The sequence below is a fragment of the Eleutherodactylus coqui genome, chromosome 8, assembly GCF_035609145.1.
Source record: "Eleutherodactylus coqui strain aEleCoq1 chromosome 8, aEleCoq1.hap1, whole genome shotgun sequence".
In the NCBI taxonomy this organism is placed as follows: domain Eukaryota; kingdom Metazoa; phylum Chordata; class Amphibia; order Anura; family Eleutherodactylidae; genus Eleutherodactylus; species Eleutherodactylus coqui.
In genome coordinates this window covers 60,902,100-60,917,082 of record NC_089844.1, presented here as the reverse complement: position 1 = coordinate 60,917,082, position 14,983 = coordinate 60,902,100, and the positions used below count along the sequence as shown (strand labels likewise).

Genomic DNA, 14,983 nt, shown 5'->3' with positions numbered 1-14,983 from the left:
AGGAAAGCATGGGCTCTACATACTTGTGATTTGTAGCACTATCGCATTTCGAGAAAATTGCACGACAAAGTCGCCCGTGTGGTTGCAGCCTAACAGAGAAACATATAGGTCCCAAGGACTCAGACGTATGCTGGTCTCACAAGAACGGATTTGAATTGCAGATTCCGCAATCGCCGTCCGCATGTATGATACACAGTAATAAGCAGGCATTCAAAAGCAATTATGTCCCTAGTTTGGCTCACACTTGCAGGTAGGAATTGCGGATTCTGCGAGCAAAAGAAAAATCACAGCACGCTCTATTGTACTGCAGATTCTGTGCGTATGAGCTGCTTTGATCTCTATGGATGCGTTTGAAACAATAGCACGTTGCTAGGAGACCAGATAACAAATGGTTTAAAGAAAGCAGGAATTTTTGGGCAGACAATGCAGGACGGAGTCTGTGGAGCAGCACACCATCCAGACTGCTGTCTGCAACCTCCACTTATTCTTCCAGGCTCTTCCTCCTGTTCTTTTTTTGAAAGTAGCATAAACGACTTTAAAGCAGTATCCCATTCTGAAGACTCTCAGAACAGAGGCGTAAATTAAAGCTCCTGGGCCCCAATGCAAAATGTGTAGCAGGGCCCCTAATTATAATGTTTTATTAATAGTACTGGGCTACTTATATGGAGAAGAGAGGCCTTATGGGCCCCCTAAAGCTCCTGGGCCCGGGTGCAACCGCATCCCCTGCACCCACTATAGTTACGCCCCTGCCTCAGAACATCTCTCACTGCAACTGCACAGAGAATGTCACCAGAGCGATAGAAGGGTGTTTCTAGGGGATTGGGTAACTTTCTGATGTCATTCCCTGTTGCGTTTGTTTTTCTGCGCAAATGATATGCTGCCCATACTATGTACATCCGCGCAGAAAACCAGACGTATATGCGACCACAAGCAACGCACTTCGGCGGTCATATGCAGGTCTTCTGCTGTGGATATACACTCACGTAATCCAACCCATTCGTGTGAGCCCGGCCTAAATTGTACACATACGTGTACATATGATGAAGGTAATACTACACATCAATAGTAACAAAGTGAATAATGTACAAACAGAGGCGGCTCCAATGTCTTGGGGTGCCTTTTGGCTCCATTGGTAGGTACTTTTCAGTGTGTTGCTTTGACTCTGTATCTTGTTCACTTTGTTACTATTGATGTGCATATATTTCTCTGTTATACTGAGATTTGACATGCAGTTTAAATCCCTATCCAATGGATCCTTGGTTTTATGTTAGTCTCTTTGTGGGAGGAGACACAAATTAGATATTAATTCTGACAGTGAGGGTGATCAATGAGTGGAACAGGTTACCACGGGAAGTGGTGAGTTCTCCTTCAATGGAAGTGTTCAAACAAAGGCTGGACAAATATCTGTCTGGGATGATTTAGTGATCCTGCACTGAGCAGGGGGTTGGACCCGATGACCCTGAAGGTCCCTTCCATCTCTACCATTCTATGATTCTATGGTGTTTGTGAAATGTACTTATGTATGTCTTTAATGAACTAATTGTTTGGCCTCATACTCCTTTTCTTCTTTTGTCTTTATACTGAGTGTAACGTATTATTATTTAGTTGATTCATAGTGGTAAATATGTCTGGACCCTTTATTAGAAAATCCTGCATGCCTTTGTATGTGCTTGCATCATTGGATTGCCTAGCTGATAAAACTTTCACATCATTAATCGCCTTTCAGAGTGCAGTTATTTTTAGTATATGTCTCGGTCATATTTTGTTCTTAGCACACGAGGGAAGGAAGCATCTGTTCCTCAGTTACAGTAAAAGTCCTCCTATAAACCACTGGTAATAGTCTTAAAAGAGTTGTCCAGTTGTAAATTATTGTTGGAATATCAGTAGAATAGGCCATCAATAGTAGATCAGCAAGGCTCTGCCACCTGGGACCCCCATCGATTAACTCACCAGGCCGGTGCATTCTTGCATTGAGCTGCTTTCTGCAGGAAGCAGACAGCTCCATGTGCACTGCAATGGCTATGCGTGATATTGCAGGCAAATTTTCCATTCAAGTAAATGGGGAGACAGGCTGCACTACCAAGCCTGGCCACAGCACTGGGAACGGAGCTGTCTGCTTCCTACAAAAATCAGCTAGGTGCACAAGCGCATTGGCCTGGAGAACAGCTGATCAGCGGATCTCCTGGGTGACAGACCCCAGCTATCTACTATTGGTTAACTATCCTGAGAGTGTGGACCATCAATAGTTTGCAAGTGCACAGTCCCTTTAAAGATTTCCTTAGTGGTGGGAACAAAAGAAAAACAAATTATATCAATTAATGTAGGACCTTTTAGTGAGTGGTGGGCTATGGGATAGCCGGATGATTTTTTTTATGACATCAAAAAAAATATTAAAGTAGTTGCTCCAACATTAAAAGTTATCCCCTATGCAGTTCAAGTCCTCAGCTATCTCCAAACATGTGAATGAAGAGGCGGTGCACATGCTCGACCACTGCACCATTCATGCAAGGACCTTCAGGACCTCCATTCTATCAGAGGCCCAGAGCTCAGAACCCCACCGATTCTGTAGATACAGGATAACTTTCAATGTAGGCACAACCCCTTTAATTGACCTGTATATCTATCATAGCTCCATCCGCTTTGTGACTGGCTGATAAAAACCTGCGCAGGACTCCTTGTTAGCCAATCAATTGAGCTGTGTGTTCAGTTTGAAAAATGGAAATGAAACTGACCGGACAGAAATGGAAATATTTCCGTTTTTAATGAAAACCCCTTTGAAATCAATGAGAAACAATTCTGTACTGTTTACCTCAGTTTTTATTTCAGTTTCTTTGCTCCTGTAACAGAGAAATGTAAATGATTAACGGACTCTAACGCCGGTGTAAACGAGCTCTTGTTATATTCTCCTGCTAGAGAAATGTTGTTTTTCTTTTGTCAATGTTGCACTAAGAAGCTTAAACACGAGATTACCGTTCAGCTTCCAAAATCATGTTTTGTTCCCATCATCCACTTTGTCCTCCTTTAGATACTCTATGCAAGACAACAGTAAATACTATGATACAGAAACCGTGAATTAATCCTAACATTAACCCTTATGAATGTAGATATCAATTGTTACGCAAATATCCACAAACTCGTGACAGATTAATGGTTTCACTATATTTCTTCTTCTTATGTTAATAAGCTTTCAATGCAAGGATCATAGAATTATGTCTCCATTACAGCCATTGAGGGTCAAAGGATACAGACGTTTCCTTTGATCTAACTAGAGCTCTCTTTAGTATTCTCCACCACTAGTCTTTAAATTATTTTCAGGCATTAATGATTAAAAAATAAAAAAATAAATCTTGGTATTTGTAGAATAAAGATTGGCTAAATTGTTTTTTCTCATCAATGCTTTTCAGATTTGTCATTGCCATCCTGTGTTAGATGGTGTGCACCACACATGGGTACTGGTGCATCTTGTCTCCACTGGAAGAAAGGGTAGAGACATTGGTTGGCCGGGTTGAGTGATAGGAGAGGGAGCAGATCACGCCCCCAATAGTGTATTGGCTGCTCCCTACACGCAGCATGTAATGTCCTGCCTGTCCTGGGTCAACATCTGAAGTCCCCAGGTCTGAGCTGCTCCCTGCACACAGTCATAACCCTAAGCGAAACCCTAACCCACAATCATAACCCTAACCCTTGCCGCCCCACCCCTCCACCACACATACCATGTGAGGTCCCGGCTGTTAACTTCTGAGGTGCTGCATGTCTTACCCCGTAACGGCCTCCCCAAGCATACAGCATGTCAGGTGTCGGCTATTATTTGGCGGAGGTGCTGCTGGAGAGGCCCCTGTGCAATAATTTCCCCTCATGCCTCCTGTCACTCAGCCCGCCGATCTCCCTTGTCCCCTCGCCACTCCTGTGCTGTCAGTCTCCTCTGCGCTGTGCTCCAGTCCTCCTCCAGTGCCGCTTAACAGGGGCCCGCTCTCACCATGCCTGGATGGATGCAGGCACTGCCGCCAGTGAAAGCAGCGCCGCTGTCCACTGCAGAAAGAAAAGCGCAGGATCAGCTCCACTCCGGTCCCTCGCTGTCAGTCTATCCGGCTGCTACCGGCGTCTCTTCTCCACTGGAATCTGTCATCGCTGCCGTCCCCCGCTGTCACGTTTGGGGCTTAACACAGAACCTACGGGACCTGAGATACTGTGTGCAAGGAGCAGCAGCCAATCCACTGCTGGGGGCGTCATCTGCCTCTTCCCTGTCACTGAGCCAGGCCAACCCATCTCTAAACCCCTAGTTCCAGTGGAGACAAGATGCACCAGTACCCCATACATGTACCAATCCTCATATTTTACTCGATGTCTTTAAGAAACAGCAAGATACCATTAATGTATGAAAACAAAGGGTGGAATCTACTTGCCAGTTACATTGTAATTCATGGAGTCTTCCTGGTACTTGCTGCACCCTGTAATGGAGTTGTGTAGCTTGAGTGAAACTGAAGCTACACAAGCTTAATAATACCTGTGGAAGGCAGCAGTATACATGCTCCCTGAGGCCAAACAAAGGAGTGCGATTCCACTCTTTTAAAAGCAACTAAGAACACATCTGCACTTTGCATTTTCTTGCCTTATGAAGCTTGCTTCTGGAGTCTATGGAATTATTAAGCAGCTCTAATTGTCTATTGATTGACTGGCCTGTTGGGTATGAGAGGCTTTGGCTGGTAATCATTGTAGCAAGGTATAATTTGTCCTGCATAAAACACAATATCAGAGGAGGCACTTTTACCATTCTTAATAGAATTATGTCATGAGCAATCTTTGTGCCAGTGCTGACAGCTTTCCGCCTTTTGGAATTTTAGAGTTGCTCCATTCGAGATCAAGTATTTTGCAGAATTTGATTTATTTGCATTTGTCTTCCACAGGCTGTAAGGTCTCTAAAAGAAACGATTGACGATTGCTGGGATCAGGATGCAGAGGCTCGTCTGACGGCACAATGTGCAGAAGAAAGGATGGCTGAGCTTATGATGATTTGGGAGAGGAACAAGTCAGTGAGCCCAACCATCAACCCAACATCTACAGCAGTGCAGAACGAACGGTACGTGCAGTGTCACTAAACCCAGGCCATGAGAATTCCCGCATTGGTATGTTTTTTGTTAGTAAAATACTAAACATGTTGCAGATTGTGTCACAATGTGTTGCCATAATCTATGGCAATTGGAATGACAAGACATTTTTCAGTATGTTCTTATGTATATACGTAATGATGCAAAATTGTAAACAATATATAATAAAACATTAACTAATTACAGAATCTATCTCTCTATCTATCTATCTCATATCTATCTATCTCTCTCATATCTATCTATCTCTCTCTCTCATATCTATCTATCTCTCTCTCTCATATCTATCTCTCTATCTATCTATCTCATATCTATCTATCTCATATCTATCTATCTCATATCTATCTATCTCTCTCATATCTATCTATCTCTCTCATATCTATCTCTCTATCTATCTCTCTCATATCTATATCTATCTATCTATCTATCTATCTATCTCTCTCTCTATCTATCTCTCTATCTATCTATCTCATATCTATCTATCTCATATCTATCTATCTATCTCATATCTATCTATCTATCTATCTATCTATCTATCTCTACCAAAAGTAATTGGACACCTAAGCAAGACTCAAAAGTAGTATTTATTTCCATGTTAATACTTAGTGTGGCTTCATTTGGCTCTACTGACATCAAATACTCTCTGTGGCATACTTTCTGCTAACGTCTGATACACTTAAGCTGGCATTTTCCTCCATTCGCCCTCAGTGTCTGGAGAGTTCTTCCAAAGAAAATGAACACTGTTCATATTTCTTGACCTGACGATCTAGGCCATCATAAAGCTGCTCAGTAGGGTTCAGGTCAGGCTTCCGTGCAGGCCAGTCCAATCGTGGAACATCCATATTCTCAAACCAAAGTACAACAGCATTGGATTTGTGACAAGTCATGTTCTCTTGTTGAAAGTATTACTGACCATTTCCATAGTATCGTCACATTGTCAGCAGCATATTACTGCCTAGATTGTCAAGATACTCCTCCTTCTTCATGGTTCTTGCCACTACAATCAATGGACCCATGTACATCCATCTAATATAAAGATGGAGTAGTGTGATTAGTTGCTCTCTAGAACATTCTTCCATTGCTCAACTCTCCAATGACGATGCTCTTTGCACAAGATGGACCAATACATCTTCTTTCAGAGAACTCATCTGACGTTTGCAGGATAAATGTAGGGAAATAATAACTGAAGTGTAGTGAGACAGTAGCAGAAAGTATGTCATGGAGATTATCCAATGCCATTACGGCCAAAGGAGGCCTCATTAGGTATTAACATATGTAAATAACTACTACTTTTGATTCTTGATTGGGTGTCCATTTACTTTTGGTAGGATAGAATGTTTGTTTGTCTGTCTGTCCATCGTTGGTGCTAACTAATTTATTTTTCTGACATTTGTTTCTCTTTGTTTTAGACTAACAGTTTTTCCTCTATTTTTTTTCATTCAAGTAATCTTTCACAAAGTCGGCGAATCCCAAAGATTGGACCATACCCTGATTATTCATCATCTTCTTTCATTGAAGACTCTGTGCACAATTCTGACAGCATACTGAAGAATATCTCATCTGAGACCTCAATGTCCAGCACTCCTCTTACCTCTGGTGAGAAGAACCGGAACTCCATTAATTACGAGCGTCAGCAGGCTCAGGCTCGCCTTCCCAGCCCAGAGACTAGTGTTACCAGCTTGTCAACCAACACTACCACTACCAACACTACCGGACTCACACCAAGTACTGGTATGACGACGATCTCTGAGGTTCAGCACTCAGATGAAGCTATGCATGGCATGCCGCCCACTGGGCCTACTCCTGTGTGTCTGCAGCTGACGGAGGAAGATTTAGAGACCAACAAGCTTGATCCAAAAGAGGTAGATAAGAATCTGAAGGAAAGTTCAGATGAGAACCTTATGGAACATTCTCTCAAACAGTTCAGTGGATCTGATCCTCTGAGTAGTACAAGCTCCAATTTGTTTTACCCACTGATAAAGCTGGCGGTGGAGTCCACAGGTCAACAGGACTTTACACAAGCAGGAAATGGCCAAGCTTGTTTAGTTCAGGATGTTCACCCTACACAACTCTATCCTCTTCCTAAGCAGCAAAACCTTCCCAAGAGACCTACCACCCTTCCACTTAATACTAAATCCTCTGGTAAAGAGTCCAGGCTTAAGTTTGGTAGCAAACACAAATCTAACTTGAAGCACGTTGAGACGGGAGTAGCCAAAATGAACACAGTGAGTGCAGCGGAACCTCATGTGGTGACAGTGACCACATCAACAATCGGGGGCAGGACAGGCTATGTGAACTCTCAAGGTCCTTTAGTCCAAAATTCTAATGCAGCCTTAGGACCCAGTACAAACTCAATGGCCCAAAGGGCCCAGGAGATGCTGCAGAGCCAGTTTAGAGGTGAGGATAGCCGCTTGAATATCAACTCTAGCCCTGATGAAAATGAGCCGTTATTGAGACGAGAACAGCAGGTTGGACAGGATGAATCTGTGCTGGACCGACTAGTGGAGAGAAGGGATCGCCCTTCGGAAAGCAGGGTGAACTCAAATAACAATAATAACAGCAGCAGTCAGTGTATACTACAGGACCCAGGGACGCAGGTTGCAGCTGTAGAACACAGGCCGCGCCACACAAGAAGAGCACAGAGGCCAAACTCTCTAGACTTGTCCAACTCCAGTATTATGGATAACTGCAGCACGCAGAGTAAGTATCATATATTGCAATGTTAGCAACCGACAATAATGATTTGATATGTCATGTGTTATACTAATGTTATACTACAATGGTCTATCTTAGAATATTTTGTGTTCGGTGCATCTTTAGCTCTAGTACTCCCAGTTTTCTCATCAGTACTTAGTAACGATCAGTGTATGCTCTGCAGACTGTAGTATGTGGCCCACCGTTGGAAGTGGTTCAGAGTCCCCAATCTACAACTATGTATGTGTGCACTTTTAATTGCATGTTAAACTTTGTTGCTATTATTTCACTCATAGGACATCATTAAAGGGGTATTCCAGGCTTTTGCTATTGATGACCTACCCTCAGGATAGGTCATCAAGAGTTGATCGGCAAGGGTCTCCCGCTCGGGATCCCCACCTATCAACTCATTCTCTGGCCATTGAAGCAGGGCCGGACACTTATGGCACCGGTGGTCCAATAAACTGTTGTGACATCAAAAGTGCACTTCTGCCATAAAAGGGTGTTTTAATCAGATAAACCTCTGAAATACCACAAATGTTTCAGTCGGACAACTGATGGTGGTTCACAATCGTTTACCTTACATCACAACTGTGTGTTTGTGAGGTAAGCATTTGTGACATCACAAGTCAGTTTCTGTGCAATGATATCTCAAATGAGTTTAGGTCAGATAACTACTATGACATCACAAGTGTTTAGTCTGACATCACAACTTGGTTTCTGTGAGGTAAGCAGTTGTGACATCACAAAGGGGTTTCAAGTGAGCTGCTCTTGGCTTCTGTGAAGTCACAAATGTACTAATGTAAGTAAACCACTGTGTCACCACAAGTATGTTTTGGACATGTAACATGCTGTGACATCATAGCTGCTTTTAGTCAGATAAGAATCTAAGAGCGTTTAAGTTAGGTAAGTAGTTGTGACATCACAACACTCTGAGCTGCTGTGAAATCATAGGTGGATTTGATGAAGTTAGGAAATCGGCTGTGACATCACAAGTGTGTTTTAGTCCTGTTAGCTACTATGATATCACAACTAGTGTCAGTGAGACAAGCTCAGAGGAAGATATATCATATTTACTATCAAATCAGCAGTTAGAAATGAAGGAGCCCATATATTGTTTTTGTAGAGAGGCATCTCCTCCTGTTGGTATTAGTCCCTGAATGCGCTGCTGACAATATTGAAGTGAAAGAATGAAGAAATGCATCACTGATTTAGGATTAATAGCCATTAAAGAAAGCTGGTGTACACTGTGACAAACAACATGACACACTATATATGTGGTTGTTAAGGTAAATACAGTCAAAATGATCTTCTGATATGTTATCGTTACATGTGGGAAGATCACAGTTGGGAAGTCTGTGGTCACAGACCACTAAAGGGCTCTATAGAGAGCTCCAACCGTTTGGCCCTGCTCACAGATTTACAGATAGAATATTATAAGCACACTACCGTTGACTTGAATAGTTCTTAGATGCTTCCAAAGTTGTCAGTTCTACAGTAACAGAAATCTATAGGCCATGCAAAGTACTTTGAGGTGCCCATAGAGTCCCTTCATACTGGAAATCCATAACGGCTTCAGATTGCAAAATTCCCCAATATGATCTTCTCACATGTGCATGTGATAAAGTCAAGGGGGTTCTTGACTGGATTTCCCCTTGAAAGGTCTTTTTATACGACCAATGTGAGAATTCCCTTTTATCCACTTAACACCACAAGACTCAAGTTTACATCCTGGATGCCTGGTACTTAAAGCAACAGGGCATAAACTTACATCTTTTTCATGGCACGGAGTCAGAAGCTGAGCCCGTGCGATCTGCAATGGGAGTTGGGTGTGAGTGACAGCCGTCCTCCTGCTGCACCAGCAGGGATCGCTAATAACACTGATCCCCGCTGTTAAACCCTTACATGCCATAATCAGTGTTGATCGCGGCATTTGAAGGGTTCACAGAGGACCGTACTCCCTCTGTGATGTCATTAGCCCACCGTGATGTCATAACGGAGGGCTGATGGGTTGCCATGGCAACTGGACACTATTGCCTGGTGTCCAGGTCTGCCATGGCATACGATCGCTAGCAATAGCGAAAATTTAAGGCAGTACAGACTTACTGCAATGTATTATCAGAACTATCATATGACCGTGGGTTCAATTCCCTTACAGAGACATAAAAATGTGTAAAAATTATAAAAAATTCTGAAAAAAGTATTAAGAGTTAATAGCAAAAAAACAGCACTTTCCCCTCTTTAAATAAAACAAATGCACATTCTGATGTTTTGTGTTGCCATGTTCAAAATATCTTGTACAGTAAATTGAATCCCAAAATACTTATTATGTTCATTTTGCCTAAAAAAATGCAATAAAAGGGATAAAAGAATATCCATATGTACTCCAAAATGCCACCAATAAAAGCTACAGCTCATCATGCAAAAAACAAGCCCTCATAGAGCTCTGTCAATGGAAAATAATAAAGTTATGAGACTTTGAATGCAGCAATCACAAAACAAAAGAACAAAAAAATATATAATTTTGGGATTTTTGTTTTGCGCTTATTTACACAAGCGTATATCGGTTGGGTTTTCACGCCCAGCCGATATATACACTCCCATCTAAGCAGCTCCCCCCTTCCCTCCCACTCACCGTCTCTCTGCCTCTCTCCTCCCTTCTGAACAGTTTGCAATGGAAGTGGGCAGGACAGCGGCTGAGCTAAGCTCCCACCCCCTCTCTGCCCCTTGTCCATAGCCAGCAATGGGAGTGGGCGGGACAGAGTGGAGCTTAGCTCCACCCCACCCATTGCAAACGTCGGACTGAAGGAGAGAGGCAGAGAGCTGTTGAGGGGAAGGCGTGCTACTGCTTAGATGGGAGCGTATATCGGCCGGGCGTGAAAACCCAACCGATATACACTTTTGTAAATAAGCCCTTATGCTGCTTGATTAACACGATAAAAAAAACACAAGAACCAATGCACAATTGAAGTTTTTTTTTCTCCCTCCATCTAAAAAAATGTTCTTAACCCTTTCCAATCCACTTTCTGACGTCTGAAGACATTCTGATTGAAGGCTGTACAGCTCTGATGTCGGAGGACATCCAGCAGGGTATTCTTACTGTATATTACTGGCTGCTCTGTTGTCTGGGGCCTCTCCAATATGTCTCATACCACAGTACTGGCTCTAGCCAACAGATGACGCCATTGTGTAATGGCAGAAAGAGAAAGCCCCCTAGGAAACCCTGAATCCAAAATTGGATTGCAAATGGTTAAAGTTATAAAATACATTACAAGTACCAAAAAAGCTACTGCTCATCACACAAAAAACAAGCCTTCATATGGCCATGTCGATGGAAAAATATAAAAGTTATGGCTTTTGAAAAGTGGAGATGAAAATCTCCCAATAAAATCACGTCCTTATGCCCAGAATAGGCCGTGTCCTTAAAAGGGTTAAAGTTGACTGTAGCTTACCTTTATGTATGCAAGTATTTTAAGTGTCATGAGTCTCATTGATTAGCGAATTGAAAACCAGCCTAAAAGGTCTCCATCTACTTGTATAAAACAAGCATAGTCCAAATAAAATGATTTGCTCACTTACTAGACTGAATTTCTTTTTTTGTATCCAGGTGAGACTTTATCCGACAGTCGGGCTGGCTCAGGGGAGAAGATTAAGAAGAGAGTGAAGACGCCTTACTCCCTTAAAAGGTGGCGCCCCTCTACATGGGTCATCCCCACCGAACGCCAGGACTGTGAGGTCAACAACAATGGGGGCAGCGAATCTTTCAGCCACTCAAAATCGAGCACAGCTGTTTATCTTATAGATGGTGGCACGGCTACCGCTGCCCTTTCTAAGGATGCCAGAATGAGCTGCTTGTAAATAATCCGGTCATCTCATTTTTGTTGTTTTTTTAAGTTGAATTTTTGAATGCCTCCAAATCCAGTTCTTTTTGTATCGTCCAGCGAGAAGAAGACAGAGAAAAACCTATTTCTACCATCAAATCTATAAAGGACTTGATATAACTCTTAATGGATTTGGAGGAAACTGCATGCAGTTGCAGGTTCAAGTCCCTCCAAAGCCAAAAGGGTCAGCTATGCAGATTAAACACACAGACAAACATTTTATGCTTCCATCATTTTATTTTGTCCATTTTTGTTCTTTTACGTTTTGGAACACTTCTGCACGTATTGTTTGCCCAGAACATCATGTTGTATGTATGAACATAAAATGGAGAAAGAAGACAAAAAAAAAACGAAAACAGCACCTGATATCTCATGGCAAAGAAGACGATACCTTTGACCACTGTGGTCTCTAAAATGAAAAAAGCTGTAAAACAGGATAAACTGCAGCAGTCTTGTGCACGCAATTTTAATTTCGACGCTGTGTCTAGTCTGTATGTTGATGTGTTGAGGGTGTGTTCATTCAAGGAGAAATATACAAAGAATTGCTTATTTTCTGCCCTTTCTTTTAGTAGCAAAGACTTTGCACTTTTAGGTAAAAGCACTGCAAGTCATAAATATAATGGCTGCCTCCCCCTAAATTTTCCAGTTCCACATCCCCTATATTCCAGTTCTATTCCATACCTAGGACAGAGCTGAAATCTCCACAGGAATTGGAGAAACAGAGACACAACATGATACAACTTAGTTCATGAACTTTGGGCTTTTCCGTCAAATGTTTCATTTCATCAGGCTTTGTTTGCGTATCGGACAACCATTCTTAGATGATGAAATGTAGAGGGAGATGGAGGATGCGTCTGTAAAGGCTTTAAGGCGTATGTTTAAAAAAATAAGAAATAGATTAAAAGATTATATAAATATATATATAAGTGATTATAACAAGAAAAGAGCTTATAAAAGTGATATTTTAGCCTATCTGTGCTAGGGTGAAACACTTGTTTAGCTGAGTGGATTACCCGGCTCTGGCTTTTGATGTACTTGGTTGAAATGTGCAATGGTTTATATATTTTTTTGCCACGCTTTACTGGAAAATACACTTCACTAACACTAAATCACCTTCTGTCATGTTTGTGATTTTTCTTTTTTGTGGATATTTTTGTTTTCTGACTCCTTTCCCACGAGCTGCTCTTTGTATCTGGAAGCCGCCCATTGCTGGTTTTGTCCTGTGAATATGCTTTACTTTGTACTTTTTAATATATACAGAATAAATGTATGCAAAATGCAGATTCCATAAACCAGGTTTGTCCTCATACCAACTATAGATTTTGTTGCACTTGGAAAACAAATATTAGTCATTATCTACGTGCGCTTTGCTACTTAGACTGAGTTTATGCTTCTGTCATTGACAAAAGGACAACATATCATCCAAATGGTGAATATTTGCATGGAGCGGTCCATACATTCACTTAAAGGCATGTTATTTAAAAGGCATAGCCCAACCGTGGCCTAATAGTGATCTACGGTACCAGTAACTCTTAAGATTAAAGACCAGTAGATCTAAATGTAAGGTGACAAGTAGAGATGAGTGAGCATACTCGCTAAGGACAATTGCTTGATTGAGCATTGTCCTTAGCGAGTATCTCCCCGCTCAGCAAAGAAGGTTCGGCTGCCGGCGCGGGTGACAGGTGAGTTGCGGCAGTGAGCCAGAGGGAGCGGGGGGGGGGGGGGGGAAGGGAGAGAGAGATCTCCCCTCCATTCCTCCCCACTCTCCTCCGCTGCTCCCTGCCCGCCGCCGGCAGCCGAAACTTTTCTCTCGAGCGGGCAGGTACTCGCTAAGGGCAATGCTCGCTCGAGTAATTGCCCTTAGCGAGTATGCTCGCTCATCACTAGTGACAAGGCTGTTCTCTTTTTGGCTCTAAGAACTTATTAAACTGCCTCCTCAGTGTTTCAGTGTATGTGTTACCACCTTTTTCTGTGCAAATCTCATTGGCGATTAAACAGGGTGTAGTCAAAAAGCCTAATCTAGCAGGTGTCCTATATTGAAATAATAATAGCATACTTGAATAGGACAGCATGTAAAGGCCCTTTTACACACAATGATTATCACTTAAAAGCTATCTTTTGAGTGATAATCATTGTGTGTAAATGTGTGCCTATTATGCACTTACCGTGCACTTTTCGTCCATCGCTGACTTCAGGGCTGCTTGAAATGCTCGTCCCTCAGAACGATAAGATAAGACTGACCGCACGCTGTGTTCTACACAGGCAGTGCTGATAACAGCTGATATTTTTTGACAGCTGTTAACAGCCACTGTCCAGCTGGAGAACAATGGTGATGTATTTAGAGAACAGACCACCCGCTGTTCTCTAAATACATGCAATGAGGTACTAAAGGGCTGATTAGCCCATTAGTACCTATGCAAAATGATCGCTCAAAACTGCCAGCTTCTGTAAATGCACCTTAAGAGAGAGAGTAAAACCCAATTGCAACGTTGAAAAGAAGCAGAAATCTCTCTCCATTTCTTACAGGGGCCACATCACAAAATTGAAATCCATGTTCTGGGGCCAACAATTAGCAATTACTAATAATGTGAATAGTTCGATAAACTGTTAGTGAAATTTTCAGTGGTTTATTTCATAAAGAGATAGCCTAAAATGTATCTATAGTCTAAATCTGTAATCTGCCACGAAGAGATTGTGGTCACATTTCTCAATAACCTGCAGGCAGAAGAGAGAGAATATTCTGCTGGAGTGGGAAAATCAAAGCAATAAGTACAACCTACTTTATTAAAGGGCCACTCTAGTAATTTATTTTCATTCATTATGTAGCTATCCATCCAGTATATATGTCATCTAGTGTTACCTTGGTTAGCTATTCCTTTCTATCTGAAACTCCTGGCCTCTTTCTCCTCAGATGGTCATGTGATCTCAATTCGATTAAGTGTTATTTTTGCTTCAGAACTTCTTTCTTGGCTGCTTTGAAACTCTGCTCCAACACAGCATAGCCCCCACTCATCAGACTTTTATCACCTATCATATGGATTTCATTCACCTACAGTTTCTTAGTGGAATTTTAAAAAGCATGTAAGTTTGAAGCATGGTATGGTATTTTTACATGTTTCTATAATTGTGTCTTTTTCTACAGATATGCTCTTTGATTGATCAGAGGGCTGTAAACATAAACAAAAATTCATGCCACCCTTTCCCCTGTGACAGGGAGATATACAAGAGAATTGCAAATCTTTTCTACTCCCGCTGGTCTCTGCTCCCTTTTTCTTCTCTGCACACTGACTAAGGTTCAATGTCCAC

The 14,983-nt window shown here is 42.1% G+C and overlaps 1 protein-coding gene across 2 annotated transcripts in view; it reads left to right on the top strand.

Moving 5' to 3' along the window:
* The window catches only part of BMPR2 (bone morphogenetic protein receptor type 2), a 172,073-nt gene extending 159,287 nt beyond the window's left edge, over nt 1-12,786 (top strand). For both annotated transcript variants that reach the window (XM_066575702.1, XM_066575703.1), the window contains 3 exons: nt 4,905-5,077; nt 6,547-7,802; nt 11,404-12,786. In XM_066575702.1, coding sequence (XP_066431799.1) covers nt 4,905-5,077; nt 6,547-7,802; nt 11,404-11,654 — 1,680 coding nt within the window. In that variant the 3' untranslated portion in view covers nt 11,655-12,786. The remainder of the gene's footprint in view (nt 1-4,904; nt 5,078-6,546; nt 7,803-11,403) is intronic.
* Nucleotides 12,787-14,983: the final 2,197 nt, after the last annotated feature.